At 42.8% G+C, this 19,951-nt stretch overlaps 1 protein-coding gene across 4 annotated transcripts in view; it reads left to right on the forward strand.

The window, feature by feature from the left end:
* MATN2 (matrilin 2) overlaps nucleotides 1-19,951 on the forward strand; it is a 168,407-nt gene that overhangs the window by 63,184 nt on the left and 85,272 nt on the right. For all 4 annotated transcript variants that reach the window (XM_024250832.3, XM_024250831.3, XM_063726431.1 and 1 more), the window contains exon 4: nucleotides 9,796-9,918. In XM_024250832.3, coding sequence (XP_024106600.1) covers nucleotides 9,796-9,918 — 123 coding nt within the window. The remainder of the gene's footprint in view (nucleotides 1-9,795; nucleotides 9,919-19,951) is intronic.

Consider the following 19,951-nt stretch of genomic DNA (forward strand, 5'->3'; position numbering starts at 1 on the left):
CATTAAATATATAATTATACAAATAAGTAGCTATAGTTGTCACAGTGTAATGGAGGAAGAATTCAGGACATGAAGGAGTGTGCAACCCCAGGACCTGATCTAGGCCTGGGTGCTCAGGGAGATTGCCCTGGGGAAAGGACACATAAGCCCAAACCACAGAATGACGAAGAGTAGATAGACAGAGTTTTTCTTCAGCACATGGAGCTGCCCTGGAATTCCCTAAGTTGGAATTCATGAGTTGGAGTAGGGATAGGAATGGAAGGGCAGAAAAAGTAACATATCTCTCCTTGGATGGTGTGGAATACCAAGGCATTTTTACCCCATGGTAGTGCTGGCAGAGGATGTTTTCTCAGCTGACAAAGAGGTCCAGCGTATACAGAGGACCAAAGTGTGGTCCTGGCAGCTCCCCGCCTGTTAAGATTGTAGGGGCCACTCCTCACCTGCCAACTCTTTCTGCAGGAAGATGCCTCTCGGAGCCCCTGAGCTGCATTCTTCTATGTTGGAAGCTTTCTTCCCTCTTTTGCTTTCTAACCCTCTTTTCCACAGGGCTTATCTCTCCCTTCCTTCCCACGCACTTTCCAGTTATCTCTACCCCTGCTGCTGCCCCCACTCTTCTCAGCAGGTCAGCCTGCATTCTCCCCAGTTTCCTGCCTCTGCGGCTGCCTTTTTGTTCCTTCCTCCTCCAGGAGGGCAGGGGGCCAGCAGCCCAATCCAGGAAACTCGCATCCTGATTTGGTAAACAATGTCCCACCCTGACTTGTCCATTCCCAGTGGTCCCTGTCCCCTCCAGCTACCATGAATCTTTGGTGGGGAAATAAAAGGAAATAATCTATTTTTAAATATCTATTTGTAAATTATCTATATGTAAATATCTATTTGTAAAATGTAAAATATCTTTTCCTAGAGCAGAGTGGAGAATGAGCTTTAGAGCCAGACTCTGCACCAACTCCCCAGGAGAGGGCACCCAGGAGGGGGTTCTCAGAATGTGACATATTCTAGACCTCTAAGATATAGGCCCCAGGGAAGAGCAATGTGCTTTTGATGTGTATTAAACAAAATCCCCTGCTGAGAACTAACTTCAAAAAGCACAGAGATCTCATTTGTTCTTGACTCCAGAATCAAAAGATTTACTTAAGAAATCAATGCCATGAAGAAAAAAAGAACCTTTTTCCTTGCAATGCCACTTGGAAAGTGTTCAGAAGTACCATTTCCCTGGCACTGCAGAGGCCGTGTTGTTGTGGTGTGTTGTGGCCTAAGTCAGCTGGAACACTTCAATCAGCAGAACACACTGCAAACATTTTCAAGGTTTATGACTTTAAATGACTTCTGCAGAATTTATGTTTCCCTTTTCCTGAAAATATTAAAAGGGAAATTGGTTCTGTAACCATTTTGACAGTTTATTCATTTGTGTTGGAAAATTTTAATGGAGGGGTTCTTTTTATAAGCCTTCTATATTTATCAGAAAATGGAAAGATAACATGATAAGGCTGAGGAGCTACACAATGGAACTGACCGCCCCCCGCCTCCCCACCGCCGCACCCCCCACACCCCGCAATCCTGGTGTCGAATAGGATATACCAATGTGGGCTTGTCTGTGGAAAAATCATCTCTGTGTGCTTTATGGCAAGGCAGCAAAATGAAAAGGCAGTTTGGACTTTTCCTCCCTTCATCTTCTTTGTTATAATCTGGAAGCTCTAAGAAAACATCAGCGTTATCCTATTTGTTCCTGTGGCCTGAGAAATGAATCCTCTGAGTCCCCCCATCTACTCTGCAGGAGACAGGGCTGCTGTCTCTCACTGCACTGCACTGCTAGGCTTTGCTCAGCAGACTCAGCAGCCGTCTTGAAAGGCTGAAGAAGCCCCAGGGCCTCTTTATCAACTGCACGGTAAAGACCATAGTAACTAACATTTATAAAGCACTTTCCCTTATGTTATCGCAGAAAGCCCCAGGAGGCAGGCAGCACACTCCTGCCACTCTCTTTTTACAGGTTAAGGAACTTGCTAAGTCAATCACCTGAAAAACAAATAGCCAAGAGATAGTTGGATGCTAATTCCAAACCTCTTGCTCATTTCACTCCTCTGCATGTTGGGAATTATAATACATTCCTCTTTTAAGGTAAACCATTTTCTGGTGGCCACCTCCACAGTCCAGCCTGGCCAGGTAAACCTACCTTGCAATTGGCATTCACCTAAAATAGGTGAAACTCTGAAGGCAGCCTTCATAGGAGGAAGAGGAGCTGACTCTAGTTGTACAATCTTGAGCAAATCCTTTGTGCTCTCTGAGCCTCAGTTGCCTCATCTGTAAAATGGGGATTTTATATGCAGAAAGTAGATGAGTGAACAGGTGTTGTAAATGGTAGAGCCCTATTCAGTGTGCACTGTGTTATGTATTATTACAATCAAACACACTGAGGACCGATGGGCTAGGCAGATGGCCTCAGTTTTGATCTGCACTCAAATGATCAGACAAAAATGGTGAGCATTTTCCAAGTTGCAGATGACATCTCTGAGGTTTGGGAAGTCTCATTTGTTCCTTAAACATTCATTGAACCTGTAAACCAAAAAGTATCTGAGACAAGTCCCAATCAATTTAAAAGTTTATTTTGCCAAGGTTAAGGACATGCCTGGAGAAAAGGAACACAAAATCACAGGAACAATCTGTGGTCTGTGCCTTTTTCCAAAGATGATTTTGAGGGCTTCAGTATTTAAAAGGGAGAGAGGGAGGGCATTGTCACATTACTGAATCCACATGTTGCAAGAGAAAAGGAGCAGGTAGGGGAACAGTCAATTATATATTCCTCTAGTGCTCAGTAAATTAACACTTTACATAAGATAAGGTGAACATAGAGTAGCTACTTATGCAGATATTTAACCTTTTATCTGTAGCTATCTGCTTAGGAACAAAAGCAAAGGCAGTTTATTGCATTACTCAGCTTTTAGCTTAATTTTTTTCCTTTTGGCATAGTGATTTGGGATCCTGAGATTTTATTTTCCTTTCACAAACTATACCCCAATAATAGCTAATCTTGTCCTGTGCTAGGTACTTTCAAATACAGTATTCCATATAATACTTAAAATAGCCCTTTGAGGCAGGTACTATCATTATCTTTTTTTTTCTTTCTAAGAGATAGGGTCTCACTATGTTGTCCAGGTTGGCCTCAAACTCCTGGGCTCAAGCAGCCCTCTCACATCAGCCTCCCAAGTAGCTGGGACTACATGTCGCTATACCTGGCTCTATTATCCGTATTTTACAGAAGTGGAAATTGTCAGGGTCTGCCTGGGGGCTCCAGGAGAGCTTTAAAGACGAGGTAATACTAATAATCACTAACATTTCTTGATATTAATGTATGCATGTGTTGTTTCAGGCTATTAGTGTATGTTAACTCACTTTATTCACACAACAAACCTGTCAAGTAGATGCTCTTATAGTTCCCATTTTATGGAAGAGGAAATTGAGAACCAAAGAGGTTAAATAACTTGTCCAAGGTCACAAACCTGTAAGTGCTGGAGCTTGTTTTTTTGTTTTTATTTGTTTGTTTTATTTTGTTTTTTGAGATAAGGTCTCACTCTGTCACCCAGGCTAGAGTGCAGTGGTATGATCATAGCTCACTACTGCCTCAAAGTTCCATCCCAGCTTGGACTACAGGTGTGCGCCACCATGACTGAATAATTTTTATTTTTTTAAAAAGAAACAATGTCTTACTATGTTGCCTAGGCTGGTCTTGAACTCCTGGGCTCAAGTAGCCCTCCTGCCGCTGCCTACCAAAGTGCTGGGACTACAGACATGTGCCACTGTGCCTGGCCTGTAAGTGGTAGAGTTGAGACGTGAGCCTAGGCATTCTGCAGGCAGAACTGAAAATCAGTGCTGCATCTGCAGATTGGGACAGGTGGTGTCTGGGTGTGATCAAGGCAGGACCTTTATCATACAGTGAGGAATTGATTAGACTCTGGAGCCAGACCTTGCTGGGTAAGAGTCCTGGCTTTGTCTCTTTGGCTGTCTGGCTGTACAATCTTGAGCACAGTGGAGGCTTTATACTTGCAGGCAGGGACTTCCCATACCAACCACAGCAAGGGAAATCCTGAGGTTGCATTCTCAGGCCACCCCTGAGACCACCAGGGAGAGGCCAGGTGCCCTGTGAATTGAGGTCCTGTCTACGAGATGACCAAAATCCACACATCCTGGAGTCTGCCATTTTTGCCACCCAGTAAGAGAAAACATGGAATCTAGGGGCTGAAAACGCTGTCCCGAGTGTTCTGGTGATTCTTGCCACCTGGGTGGGACTGCTTTTAATTAACCTCTAGGTGCTGACTTTATCAGCCTCATCTGGTATTTTGGAGCAAGGAGCCAGGCTGTTCCTACCCTAATAGCCCCACCCCACCCAGGCCAGGCACAATTTAAGGCCCTAATAGTATTCCTAGGACACAGCCTTCATGAACTGGCCTGGGCAGTCTACACTGATGGCACCCCTTTGAGGCCCTGATGTGAAGTGGGGAGGCTGGACTGACTTCACAAATGTTGAGTCTACTGTACCCAGTAATACAAGACCTCCAGCCCACCTCCCTACACTGACCACTCCTTTAGTCATTCATACAATCATTAAAAAAAGACTGTTCTTATTTCCTAGTCAACAAATCCAATCCCACCAATGACTTAGGCTGCTGATTAGTTATTCCTCCCCGCTGAACACAAGGCCTTGGCTGAGTGTAAACCCAGAGGGCCTTCTGAGAAATGAGGCTCATAGGACTGTTTCCAGCAGGCCGGTGGAGGAGGCAAGGCTGTGGTCTCCCCTTGGCTCTCACCGCAAAGGCCCGTCCCACAGAGGGCAAGGCATGAGGCCTGGATGCTCTGAAAGTCACTCAGCACTCACCCACAGCATTCTACAGATGGGAAAGTTTTATTCTAGTTTAGTGAAGATGTTTGAGATTCTTTTGGTTGAAAGTGTCAGGAATTCCATTTTTTTCTAAAAGGTGGGGGGAGTGCATTATATTACCCATGGAAACAAGGATGGCAGTTGTGAGGGTCCTGCTTTCACTCCATCCCCCCTCCACTCCTGTCCTTCTCCAGTCCACAGTCAAGAAGCATGGCCCCACCAGCCCCTGAGGCTCACTTGTTCTCAGTTTGAGCCTCCTTTTATTCAGTTCTGGTTCCTAAATGCCAGTAAAGGACTCTGATTGTCAAACCCTGTACCAACCAACAGTGGCCAGGAGTGGGACTACCTCAGACCACCACGGCGGCTCCCGGATGGAAGGTGTCTGCAGTGAGAAGGAAGGGCAGTTTCTAGAAAAACCAGGTACCAGATTAAATAATAGATGTCCGTACTGAGGTCCCTAGAGCCTGTCCATGCCTTTACTCTACGGTAAAGACATAGCCTACAAGAGCTACCTGATTTCCCAGAACTTCCCTCACTTGTTCAAGGTAGAGGGGAACTAGAGTGTGCTCTAGTTCCCCTCATAGTCTTCTAGCTCCCAATCCAGTGGCTTTTCCATTACACCAAGTTATAATCTTTTAGTTCCAGTTTTTCTTATGGCACATGGCCAAAATAAGCCTTAGTAATAAGCTGTCACTCTAAAACCCAATGCAATAGTTCTTTTAATTCCCCCTCCCCGCTAACTTTTTTTTTTTTTTTTTTTTTTTTTGAGATGGAGTCTCTCTCTGTCGCCCAGGCTGTAGTGCAGTGGCACGACCTCAGCTCACTGCAACCTCTGCCTCCCGGTTTCAAGCAATTCTCCTGCCTCAGCCTCCCGAGTAGCTGAGCCCACCACCATGCCTAGCTTATTTTTATGTTTTTAGTAGAGATGGGATTTTGCCATGTTGGCCAGGCTGGTCTCAAACTCCTGGACTCAAGTGATCTTCTCACCTCAGCCTCCCAAAGTGCTGGTATTACAGGCATGAACCACCATGCCTGGCCTAATTTCCCCATTTGATAGGTGAATAAAGTGGAGTTCAGAGAAACCAAGTCATTTGCACAAGGTCATAGGGAGTGGCGAAGCTGAGCCTTCAGGCGGTCTATTTCCAGTAGCCATCCTCTCCCCATGATGCTGCCTGCTGCCCGCCAGATATTTTCTCTGCCTCACATCTCCTATCTTCTTATTTTGTCTGTTAGGGTCTCAGCAAGAAGACAGGCACCAGGTACATCACTTGGGCCTCCCACTCATGGCAGTGGGTGACTGCCGTGCAGTTGGTTGCCTACACACTACACTTCCTTAATTATGGAGGGAGACAGTGACATGCTGTGAGTGCCTTAGAAATGCCCTCTGCCCGTGGGTAATTTGACTCCAGCAGTCCAGGAAAAGAAGAGAGTCTTTCAGGATGCAAAGCAAATGCAAATTAAAAGTGGGATAATGATTACCCCTCACCATATGATTGTCAAAACTTAAAGTTTGATAACTCCAAGTACTGAAGTTTTGAGGGGATGGGAATCGTTAGGACCATCGTTGCTGATATGAGCTGTCTTGGAAGGCAATCAGGCCATATCTATTTTAAGTGAGACCCAGTCCTAGAGAAACCATCGTACGTGCCTTCAAGGAGACATGTTCAGGAATGTTCATCACAACACTGTGAAAGTGAAAACTTGGAAACCACCCAAATGCTGACCAATGGGGAAATGGCCAAATAAAGTGAGGAAAGTCATATGACCAATGGATAAATCAATTGGGAGGGATAAACTAGATCTAAGGTTTTGATTAAATCTAAAATACAGCTAGTTTTCATTATTCACAATGATTATGTTTTATAAAGTCACTGCAAACACTGAGTTAGAGAATACTAAACCATTGCTCCATATATTCCTGATGGAATATAGGGTTAGGTTCCTGCAATCCTAATCAACTAATCAATACAATGTCAACTAATCAATACATAGCCTTGTTTTATGTGTGTTTCTGTTTAAAAACATCTTATTTGTTTTTTGTTTGTTTATTTTTTGAGACAGTCTCGCTGTGTCATGCAGTGGCACAATCTCAGCTCACTGTAACCTCCGCCTCCTGGGTTCAAGCGATTCTCCTGCCTCAGCCTCCCGAGTAGCGGGATTACAGGTGCCTGCCACCATTCCTGACTACTTTTTGTATTTTTTTTTAGTAGAGACAGGGTTTCACCATGTTGGCCAGGCTGTTCTTAAACTCCTGACCTCAAGCGATCCACCCACCTTGGCCTCCCAAAGTGCTGAGATTACAGGTGTGAGCCACCATGCCTGGCCGAAAACATCTTATTTGATATATACCATTGATTCATTAACATCAGACCCACAGCCAACGATAACTCCTGACTGAATGAAACTTATCTAACACATATTTTCCCTGTAAGGCACATCACAGCCTTTCTGCACTGAGGAACACTAGACAGCGCATCACCATTTTAAACAGCAAAATCACTTACAGAAAGCACAGAAATGAAAAAACAAACAAACAAACAAAAAAACCGTGGTGCTAAGTAGACTGTGAAAAGGATACTCGTTTACAGAATGAAAGCTGAAAAAGAAGGCAGAGTGGCACCTTGTTCAACCTCAGCTGAGAACATCTGCACCAGGCAGCACGTTTTTTTGTAGTCTCAGTTACTTGGGAGACTGAGGCTGAGGCAGGAGGATCACTTGAGCCCCGGAGATTGAGGCTGCAGCAAGCTGTGACTGTGCCACTGTACTCCAGCTTAGGTGACAGAGCAAGAGCCTGTCTCACAAAATAAACTAAATGTAGAGATATTTTAAATTGAGTGCTCATGCACTCTGAGCATGTCCACTAGTGACCGTGAAAACGCTGTGAGTATTGGTTTGGGCTTACAAATACATTTTAGTGAGTAGGCAAATTCACAAATATGGAATCTGTGAAGAATGAGGATCAACTGAACATGTCTTCACAGTTTGACATCTGTGAAACTGGGGTGCATTTTAGATTCCATGAAATACAGTATATGTATCAACATTGATAGAATCTGTGATTAACGTTGAGTGAAAACTGAGGTGAAGGTCAATATATATAGGATGAACCTACAGATGTAAAATAAGACAAAATGCCACCAAATTCTCCTTTGCTATAAAATGGTTAGCAGGTATCTTCAGCATTCCCCAGGCACTATTCTCAACACTCTACCATCTCCATTAATTTAACCTTTTTGAGGTTCTTATGAGGTAGGTGCTATTTTTATCCTCATGTCTTATAAAGAGGTTAAGAAAATTGCACAAAGGGCTGGGTGTGGTGGCTCATGTCTGTGATCCTAATACTTTGGGAGGCTGATGTAGGAGAATCGCTTCAGCTCAGGAGTTTGAGACCAGCCTGGGCAACATAGTAAGATATCATCTCTATTTTTAAAAATGAGAAAACTTCTATTTTATTTAAAAATAATGATAACAATAAAAGAAACTTGTACAAGGTCACAAAAAAAGCTGTTTATTTCACCCTGAAGTAAAAATGACTGATTGGATCTACAAACCTTCCTAGTGTTATTTGTATCCTAACAGGAACCAAAACACAGACAATCAAACTCAGAACAGTACATTCTAAATTGTATTGTTGTGAAATAAAACAGCTTTACTTCCCTAGTTCATTTATTGCCCACCATATTTCTTACTCCAATGTAAAGAGACATAAACTTCAGATGGATTTAATCACAGCTGAGTTTTCATAAGCGCTGGATTAATGGAACTGTTCTAAGCTTTTGAGAGCTTTTATTTTAGCTTCATAAAAATATATTTCTACATATAGACATCTTTTTTGTTAATGAGAACACTTGCATAACTTGTTATGTTTGTACTGTTGCTTGTTAATTTTAAATACAATCAAGTTACATTGAGTAAAGTCACAAATTAGGACATTAAAAAAAGAAAATTTTTATGAGCTACAGACAGACTTATGCAGGAACCAATGTACCAGAAAGCTGAGGTACTTCAGGAACTAAATGCAGAGGGCAGGCATGGTGGCTCATGCCTGTAATCCCAGCACTTTGGGAGGCCAAATTGGGAGGATTGCTTGAGTCCAGGAGTTTGAGACCAGCCTGGGCAACATAGTGAAACCCAGTCTCTACAAAAAAAATTTTAAAAATTAGCCAGGCATGGTGGCACATGCCTGTAGTCCCAGCTACTCGGGAAGCTGAGGTGGGAAGATGGCTTGAGCCCAGGAGTTTGGGGCTCCAGTGAGCCATGATTGTGCCACTGCACTCCAGCCTGGGAGACAGAGCAAGACCTTGTCTCAAAAAAAAAAAAAAAAAAAAAAAAAAAAAAAGGAAAGAAAAGACGCTAAATAGATATCTTAAATTGAGACATATAGATTATAGAAACATGAAACGTGTGAATGCATTTTTTACTCCAAAGTTTTGTGTATACTTTTGCATATTAAAAATTTACATTACTCTTGAAACATTATTTTGAGAAACTGTTGGTTCTTTAACACATTCTTGCTTATTTAATAGCTTTTCCTCCAGCCCCATTGCTGCTTCCTAAAAATCCACACTTAAGCCAAAGCCCCCTCTGATGCTGGCAAACTTTTCTGATTCCCCAGCCCACCACATAGGTATTATTAAGTTGAATTGGAAATTTCTTGCTTTTTTTTTGTAGATCAAAACCAATCAAGTATCAGCAATTTCATATAGTTCAGCCTAACACCGTTTCTCTTTGATTTTCCATGGCCCTTTATCTGGCCCTGTCTTGTCCATCTTGGACTGTGAGCCCCCCTTGAGGGTAGGGACTGCAGCTTATTTCTCTGAGTCCTGCCCAGAGGAGAGAGTAGGCGCTGAATAAATGCTTGCTGGCTGGAATGGAGTGAGAGAGGGCGTCACCGTTGACTTACCTTCCTGTGTCTTCCCTTTCAGCGGCCCACATGTGCAGCACCCTGGAGCATAACTGTGCCCACTTCTGCATCAACATCCCTGGCTCATACGTCTGCAGGTGCAAACAAGGCTACATTCTCAACTCGGATCAGACGACTTGCAGAAGTAAGATTGCTTTGCTGATGTATTTGTGGTTTCTTCCTCTTTCCTCTTCCTCTCTCTTCTTTTATCTGGGGTCATTTTATTCATCTGTGATGCCTCACCCACCCCAGTTATCATCTCTTGGGGACAGAAATAAAGTTTGGTATTTTCTGTTGACCCCATCACAGTGCCTAGTCCAGAGCTGGGCACATAGTAGGCCATCAGGAAGAGTTGGAAAGATAGGTAGAAGCACCATCTCAGAAATAGCCTCTTTGAATATATGAACTGGTCTCCTTTACTTCCAAGCTTGTTCTTTAGCAGGGACTACTGAAGAGCCTTTTCATCCACTGTCTTTATTAACTGTACCCTAAGGAACTGTTTCCATATTTTATTATCTTCTATAAAGCTTGGATTTAGGAAGAGTTATTAACCTCGGCTGAGAGTGATTATTTAAGTTCTGTTTTAGAGGGGTGCAGGGACTCAGTTGCTTTGGTGTGGGACACTTTATAGGTGTCCTAGATTTTAAAAAGGGGGTAAACAGATGTAAGATATTAGAACTCACATTCTCTTTTTTGGCTAAGTGCCAAAGACTAGACAGTATACTGATATTTGAGCCAGCACGAGGTAGTCTACCCCTTAAAGGGACAGAATTACTCATACACTGAGTACCATGTCCTTACTTTTTAAAGTTATGGATAAAGCCACTGAGTTAACCCACAGATGACCAGGCTACCAAAAGCAAGTCATGAGGAAGACCAGCCCACATGGAAGCAAATAAAACTCAGCTAATCTGACACTTAGTTCATGCAGTGCATAACTGTTGCCATGTGTAATTGTTGCAATGTGTAATTGTTGTCATACCTCATGGCAAGCAATTAAGCATTAATGGAAAGCAGTTTGCCCAAATGGCTGTAATTAGTATCACATTTATAGAGGCCAACCACCTTTTTCATGTTTCTTCTCACTTTTCTTCAGTTTTGGGGTTGAGTGGTTGGCTGGAGTTCTCCCTGCCCCTCAAGATTAGGTAACATCTATTTGACCCTCCAGTTCTGTGTGGCCTGTGGAAGCCCAAAGCCCTCTGGACTCTGAATCGCAGGGGTGGGGTAGGGGGTATGTGTTCTTAGGCTCCTCTCAGACCCCAGGATCCCAAGTTGAGTGCAGCCTGAATCATCCTCATCTTCCACTTGAAGATCTGACGCTTCCTCAAAATCCACAACAAAAAATCACTCCCACCAAATACTCATGGGTTTCATGGTTTCCTAAAGAACTGGGGGAGCCTGGGAAAGGTCATCTCACACACTGCTCAGCAAACAACCTGGATATCTCTTTAGACACCCCCCTCTAGACACCTCCACCTCTTCAGGTGTTCTACCTCCCCACAACCATCCTCTGGAGGCACCCTTCCTCCTCTTCAGGCATCCTCCCCTCTGCCCCAGATGCTTCTCTGGCCCATCTCAGCCTCCCGCCATCTTGCCCACTCCCTTCCTGCCCTTTCTCCTTCTCCTCTGTCTCCTTTTCCTTCTCTGTCTCCTTCTCCTTCTCTGTCTCCTTCTCCTTCTCCTCCTTCTCCTTCTCCTTCTTCTTCTTTTCCTTTGTTTTTTTTTTTAAGACAGGGTCTTGCTCTGTTGCCCAGGCTGTAGTGCAGTGGCACAATTATGGCTCACTGTAGCCTCAGCCTCCCAGGTTCAAGCAGTCCTCCCAGCTCAGCCTCCTGAGTATCGGGAACCACAGCTGCATGCCACCATGCCTGGCTAATTTTTGTAGAGATGAGGTTGCTCAGGCTGCTCTCGAACTCCTGAGCTCAAGTGCTCCATCTGCCTCAACCCCCAAAGTGCTGAGATTTACAGGAGTGAGCCACTGTGCCTGGTGCCCTTCTATTCTTAGGAGCACAAGGAATTCCTCTCCTTGTCTCATGTCCCACTGAGTGACTGGGATCTGGGAATCTGCTGATATTTATTTTCCGTGGGCTGGCCTAGCCAAGCCAGAGGAATTCTGACACCAGCAAATAAAAAATAAAATGTTCTTGCCCTAATTTTATGAGGAAGGCCCTCCCCCACACAGCAGGGTTTGCCAGACACCTCCCTGGAGGCCCTGATGTCCTCCAGATCTCAAGTACTGCTCTGGCCTTGGATTCCTCCTGCCTAGGGATGTGCCACAGGAGAACATGAAGCAGACCCTGCCTGGACTTCAGACAGACTGACCAGGGGGAGGGGCAGGGAGGCCCAGGCGGAGGAGGGCTAGGAGCTCAGGGCAGGGTTTCTCAAACTTCAGTGACTAAGAATGAGCCAGGAAACTGACTCCTGGGCTCACCCTCAGAGATGCAGAGTCAACAGGTCTGGATTTTCAATGAACTGACGAATGACTGCCACACTTTGAGATTCACTGGCCTCAGGCAGTGAGGGGTCCCAGGGAAGGGCTTAGCAGAGCTCTGCTGTCCCATCTGACCCAGCTCTCCAGTCACTCTGAAGCAGTTAAGCCATCTTAACCTTCAGCCAGACTTAGCTTAATAAATGTGCAGTGATAAAGAACAGCTCTGTCTCTTTCAGAAGAGGATAATACTAATAACTCTTTCGCTTTCCCAAAATTGGTGTACCAGGGGCCTTGGTGGAAGAACAAGGCCTTCACTGTCCACAGATCTGGGCTTGAACCCTGACCTTATCACTTACCAACTATGGCTGTCTCACTCTAAGCTGGTTATTTAAACTCCTTGACTCTCAGTTCCCTTGCCCATAAGATGGGAAGGGTGGTAACAAATCAATACCTATCTCACTGATTATGTCCTTGTTAGGCCCTGTTTTTGGTCTAGGGGACAATTAAAAGCTGTGCCAAGTGAAGGCTGTGCCATCTACTGACCCCTGCTGATGAGCAGGGACCTGTGCCTTTCAACACCGAGAGAAATTCACAATGGGCCTGGAGAGGAGGCATGTACTCCACTTCTGGAAGCTATTTCCACTTAATTTCCATGTGCTTGGCGTAGCTGGATAATCTCCCAGATGAAAAGCCATGTGGGTGACACCTCCTCCCCAAAGCACCTCTTACTCCCTAAGAAGTGCTTGCCATTCATTATTCCATACAATCATTGATTAGTTTATTTATTTTTTCATTTAACAATTGTTTTTGAGCATAAAAATGTGTCAGGCAGCATGCAAAGTACTGGAAATAAAATAGTGAATAACACAGCAATATTCTTTCTTTTTTGGAGCTCACATTTTTGCATGGGAGTGAATCAAATAAACAACCAGGATAATTGCAACCAAAAGTGACTGCAATCCACGTCCACCTCAGTGCGCAACACATGAGGTCAGGCCTAACTATAGCCACTTGTTAGGTGTTTACCAAGTGCCAGGAGCTTTCCTGAGTGCTTTATATCTGCTGTCTCATTTAATTCTCACAATGAGCTCTTAAAGTGGGTTTTATCACTCTCATTTCACAGATAAGCAAAATAAGGAACAAAAAGGTTAGACGATTTACCCAAGCTCACATGGCTAGTAATGTGATCAAACCAGAATCCAAATCCTGTTATGTCCTCGCTCTTGGCCATCATTTGAGACTGTCCTATGACCCTAGAGGACCCCCAGATGGCAGCAGGACAACCCTTCAATCAGAAAACCTTCTCCAAGCCGGGAAGACAGATAGGTTCCTCAGCCCACTAATCCCGGGGAGACTTAGAACTAATTCAGGACTAACATTCAACAGATTGTTACTTCCCCAAGTCCACTGCTAATTGCTGTGGTACTGTCATCACACAAAATAATAGTGGGAGGGCCTCTTCAGCAACTGCCTTCAAATACACACACGCATCACACTATAGAATATATATATATATGTCCCCACCATTGTATATTTGTAATTTGTGTGGAGAGGGAAAGCAGACACAGTTGATCCACACATTCTTTGAATGGTGATGGACCTTGGCTATTAGACTTCTGGCTTCCTCTCTTATGGAACTTCAGAATTCTGTCCCCTCCCAGTGTCCCAGAGGGGTGATGGTTCTTACAGAATCAGATTATTACAAAACACCTGAATCCCAAATTCAGACAGCTTGGATCAGCGGTTGAGCTGAAATCCTACTTGTCTATAATTTCCACTTTTATCTTATTTCTGCCATCTGAAGCCATATACCAAAAAGTTATTTCCTTATCCAAATAAATAGAGAAAGCCCTTCAATTATTGTAGAGTGTTATTCCCACATACTGACCCCGTTCCTATCAATTTTCTCTTCTTCAGGGGAAAAACACATCTTTTGATGACCTAGTTTTGGGTCTCTTCACTGTCCAGGTAACCCTCTTCTGGGTGGATATTAGTTGTCTAAAAAGGGCCTTTCCATTTGAAGACTAGATCAAATGCATTAAAGAATCTTAGCTTCCATCACTTCTTGGCCTTTTGGCTAAGATCAAGGTGTAGAATTTTATCTTCCAAGTTGTGTCTATATGGGCAATTTTGAATGTACTGGACCTCAACATTGTGGATTCCTTCTGCCTTTCAAAAAGTCTTCCCTATCAAAAACCATTATATGAGATATATGCAAGAGCATCAGCGTAATACTAGAACAATGGAATTTTATGTTCCTTCCTTTTCCCATTAAAAAAAATGGGGGGAAAGAAAACCTCATGAAGTGTGCCCTTCTTCACATGCTATTTCCCCTTATCCTTCCTCTTCCCAGAATTCCTGTCCTACTAACAAGAAAGAACTTTATCTTGTTTCTTTTTCCTGATATATTTTCAAAATAAGGAATTTTCTCTTTCTTCTGGAACGTTTAATCTATCTGGAAGCTGATGATAATGCAGCATTTAGAAAACTCCATTTGGCAGAAAATGTAGACTTTCTTATCCAGCTTAAATTTTTTTTTCTTCTCTCAAGAACGATACCAAATGCATTTTACTGCTTTCATTCTTTGGAAATGTTCCCAACATTATTTTTCCCAAGCTACATAAGTGATTTAATAGATTTATGTTAGAGTTTAAACAAGGAGCATGACCCAGAAAAACCACTGAATTATTAGAGAGAGATAACTATAACCAACATTCTTCATGAATTTAGATGTGAAAATTCTTAAAAATTTAGCACATAGAATTCAACAATATATAAAAAGAACAATACATCAAGACCAAATGGAGTTTATTCCAAGAATGCAAGTTTGGTTTAACATTCAAAAATAAATCAATATAATTAATCATAGTGGCCAGGTGTGGTGGCTCATGCCTGCAATCTTAGCACTTTGGGAGGCTGAGCTGGGCATATCACTTGAGGTCAGGAGTTTGAGACCAACCTATCTAACATGGTGAAACCCTGTCTCTACTAAAAATACAAAAATTAGCCCGGTGTGGTGGTGCATGCCTGTAATCCCAATTACTCAGGAGGCTGAGGCAAATTACTTCATTGTATCTCTGTACACTGGCAACAAAAGTCAGAAATTGAGATTTTAAAATACCAGGTATAATGGCATCAAAAATACGTAAATTAGGGATAAATTTTAAAGATGTGTACGATTTACACATTGAAAAATATAAAAGATTTCTGAGATTAATTTTAAAAGACCTAAATAAATGGAGAGATATACCCTATCATGGATTGGAAGACTTAATATGGCCAAGATGTCATTTCTTTCCAAATTGATCCATAGATTCAAAGCAATCCCCTTCAAAATCCTAGCAGGCCTATTTTTTAGAAATCGACAACTGATTTTAAAATATACATGAACATGCAAAAAAACTAGAATAGTCAAATCCAGTCAATTCTCATTATTCCCAGTAGTTATGATCTATAAAATATCCATAAACACTAAATTGCAAATTCTGAATCATTGCTCCTAGATGAAATACAGAGTTGAGTTCCTGAGAGCTTCCAATCACAACATTCATCAATCAATACATAAACTTGTTTGATGTTCTGTTTAAACACACGTTTTTGAGTATATACTGTTAATTCATTAACATTGAAAGCTACTGTTCATGTTTGAACAAAGTACTTAGGAAAAATAGACAGCAGATCAGCATTACTCTTGGGGGCCATTTTCAACAGCAAAATCACCAACAAGAAGTACAAAAAGGCAAAAAATGTGGCACTGCATAGACAACAGAAAGGATGCTTGTTTATGGGATGAGAGCTGAAATAAGAAGTCAGGACATTGCCTTGTTTGACCTTACCTGGGAATATGTGTCCTGGGTGACTCAAATTTTTTGCCACTCTGTGTATGTCCATGAATGGCTGAGAAAGTGTCATGGGTATCGACTTGGGGTTACAAGCAAATTTTAGCAAGTAGGCAAATTCACGAATATGGAATCTGTGAATCATGCACATTAAACAAAGCTTTGAAAAAGATAAAGTTTGTCTTTAAATTTTGTTTAAACTACCTGATTTCAAGACTAAGTATAAAACAACAGTAATCAAGACAGTGTGGCATTGGTATAAAGATGAACATATAGAGCAATTGAACAGAACAGAATCGAGAAATAAACCCATATGTATGTGGTGAAATGATTTTTTGACAGAGTGGGAAGGCAATTCAACGAGGAAACAATAATGTCTTCAACAAATGGTGTTGCAGCAATTGAATTGCCATGTGCAAAAACGCAAGCAAACAAACAAAAGGAACATAGATCTTGTCTTTACCTCATAACATGTATAAAAATTAATTGAAAATGTATTCTAAGCCTAAATGCAAGAGCAGACACTATTAAATACCTTGATGAAATGGTAGAAGAAAAATCTTGGTGACCTCAGGTTGGCAAAGATTTCTTAAATAGTACACAAAAATCTACAAAACATAAAAGAAAAAAATCAATATACTTAATCACAATGAAAACATTTGCTCTTCAGTACTCTGCTACTAAAATGAAAAGGCAAGCCACAGATTGGAATAAAACATTTGTAAAACATGTGTCCAACAAAGGACTTTAGAATATAAGGAATTCTTAGCTCAGTACCAAGTACCAAATATTCAGTACCAAGAAGACAAACACCACCATAAAAATGGGCAAAATATTTGAACAGACACTAAACCATGGAAGACATATGGGTAGCAAAGAAGCACATGAAGAGATGCTCAATGTTATCAGACAGGAGATATCACTATACCTCCACTAGAATGGATTTTTTTTTTTTTTTTTTTTGAGACAGAGTCTTGCTCTGTCGCCCAGGCTGGAGTGCAGTGGCATGATCTCAGCTCACTGCAACCTCTGCCTCCTGGGTCAATCAGTTCCCCTGCTTCAGCCTCCAAGTAGCTGGATCTATAGGCACGCACCACCAAGCCTGGCTAATTTTTTTTTTGTATTTACTAGTAGAGATGGGGTTTCACCATGTTGGCCAGGCTGGTCTTGAACTCCTGAACTCAGATCATCTGCCCACCTCAGCCTCCCAAAGTGCTGGGATTACAGTCGTGACCCACTGTGCCTGACCAGAGTGGATAAATTTTAAAAGATTGACTATACCATGTGTTCACAAAATTGGGAGCTGGAATGCTCATACACCACCAGTGGTAATGTAAAATGGTTCAGCCACTCTGGAAAACAGCTCAGCGGTTTCCTACAAAGTTAGATATTTACCTATCATGTGACCCAGCCATTCCACTTTTAAGTATTTACTCAAAATAAATAAAAGTTTATGTCTAAAAAAAGATTTGAACACAAATGTTCACATCAACTTTACTTGTAATAGCCCCAAACTGAAAACAACTCACACGTTGATTAACAGATGAATGGGTGATACATTGCAATACACGCATCCTGTATAATACTCCTCTGCAGTGAAAAGAATGCATTATTGACACATGCAGTAGCCTGGATGCATCTCCAAATCACTATGCTGAATGAAAGAAACCAGACCAAAAAAAAAAAGAACATACCATGTGTTTCCATTTGTATAAAATTTTAGGAAATGGTACCTACTCAGTAATGACAGAGAGCAGATTAGTGGGTGCTTGGGGCCAAGGAGTGGGGAGCAGCAGGGAGAGGGATTACAAAGCAGCATCAGGAAACTTGGGGGGGTGATGACTATGCTCATTATCTTGATTGTGGTGATGATATATTGATAAGCCCGATTTATCAAACTGTACACTTGAAGTATGTGCAGTTTATTGTATGCCAGTTGTCACTCAGTAAAGCTGACATTCATTAATCAGAATAAGGTTTCGGAAGTAAGTAGTGGCGCTGGACCAGACTGCCTTTCTGGAATAGTTTGTTTGTGGCATCAGTGGAGGATGAGAGAAGGAATGTAAGCAGGGATAAAGTATGGAGCAATCTGATTTTCAAGCTAAGTTCCAACAGTGTCCTTTGTTGAGTAGGGGAATTGAACACAGGGTGTCAAGGGCAAAACCAGGTCATTTTAGTAAATTGGGGCTGGCAATAATGTATGTGCTGGATTAGAGGTAGAGAGTGGGGCAGGGATGCCTTCACTTATCCGCTTATTCATTCAATACCTGTGGATTCCCCTCTATGGGCCTGATACTCTTATGGGGTATTTTTCTTACATATTAGGGACCCAAGAAACATTCAGATCTTGGCTTCCCTTTTGCCCCCCACACAGAGAGCAGAATATAAAAGATGGAATCAGAGAACAATTCTAATCAGTCCAGTCAATTCAGTGTATGTTTCTTATGCCCACAGAATTAAGTAGGAGACCACGGCAACCATCTCAGCCCCAGGGAGGAGTTTATGACATCAGATAGGTGATGGCTGGTGGGGTCAGAGTAATTGAGACTGATGGATAACTGCAGAGAGGAAATCTAGTTTTCAGGGCAAACAGATGCGTCCAAGAGAGAGCCCACACACGTGGTTGGATGCAGCTGGAGATGGAGAATTCCAGTTCAAGGACAAGGCCTGGGCGGTGTGTGTTTGGTGGTGGTCATTGACCCTGAAAACAGATGAAATCTTGGAGGGAGAAAGCGGGTGTGGAAAGTGAAGGTCAGGATGTGAGCTTTGGGGCAGCCCACAGTCAGAGCGTGGGTCAAGGCTAGGAGGGTGAGCAGGTCGCACGCACACGCATGCACACGCACGCAAAGCAGCTGCCTTCACTGACAATCAATAGCAGCCACCTGAGCTGTGGCTGAGCTGCTGTGAGCCGAAGCAGTGGGCTTGCTAAATGCTGTCATCCAGCTTTCCCTTGACCCTGGCTGTCAGGCCTGGGTCTGGGAGCTTAGGGATCATTATGTGCAGTTTGCTCACCCTCTGGCTGTGCCACGGCACAGGGTTTTCTACAAAAGAAGGAATCTGGTGTGAGTACAGCCCCATGGGAGAACTGAGCTGACTAAATGTGAGTGGACAAATGCCAATTATGAAAAAAAAGTACATATCAGGGGAACATGAGCTTGAACCTTGCACAGCTTTTCCTCCGCTTGGCTGTTTTTCTGAGGACCCAGGCAAGTGGTTCTCAAAGTGTGGTCCCCCCGGAAAACAATATCAGCTTTGCCCGGAACTTACTAGAAATGCAGGTTCCCAGGCTTACCCTAGAGCCACTGAATCAGGACCTCTGGAACTGGGGCCCAGGAATGTGGGTTTTCCCAAGCCCTCCAGGGAATGTCGATGTATGCTGCAGTTTAAGGACTACTGACTTAGATGTTTTAAATAAGATCTCTCCCTGGGAGCATCCACTCAAAAAGGGGTTTATATTAAGAACATAATGTGACAACAGTTTGGAAATTGAAAAGCACTCTACAGGAGTAGGACATTATTCTCGTTTATTTATTATTTTTGTCAACCTCATTCACTCAGATTTAACTGTATTTTAAAACTTTGTTTCAGAGATTCCCCCCTTCCTCGTTTTCCCTTCCCCAAGGAAAACCAAAATCTTGTTAGTGAACAGGAGAATTGATTGAAAAAAAATTCAACGGCTGCGGGAAAGGAGGAGACTAGGCACAGCTGGAGTTTGCCTGAAAGGATAGTTTTTCTCAGTGACACGGGGTTTGTTTTGTTTCTTTCAGTGTAGAAGCACAAGGCTGATGACTCATTTACCATTGGAAGACTTTAAATCCAAACTGCAGTTGTCAAAATAAGATTAGTGCTTTCAGACATGATGAAAGAGAGGGCATGGTCTCCAAAATGCAAGCTTGGGTTTTGCCTGC

This window comes from Pongo abelii, chromosome 7 (genome assembly GCF_028885655.2).
Source record: "Pongo abelii isolate AG06213 chromosome 7, NHGRI_mPonAbe1-v2.0_pri, whole genome shotgun sequence".
NCBI classification, from domain to species: Eukaryota; Metazoa; Chordata; class Mammalia; order Primates; family Hominidae; genus Pongo; species Pongo abelii.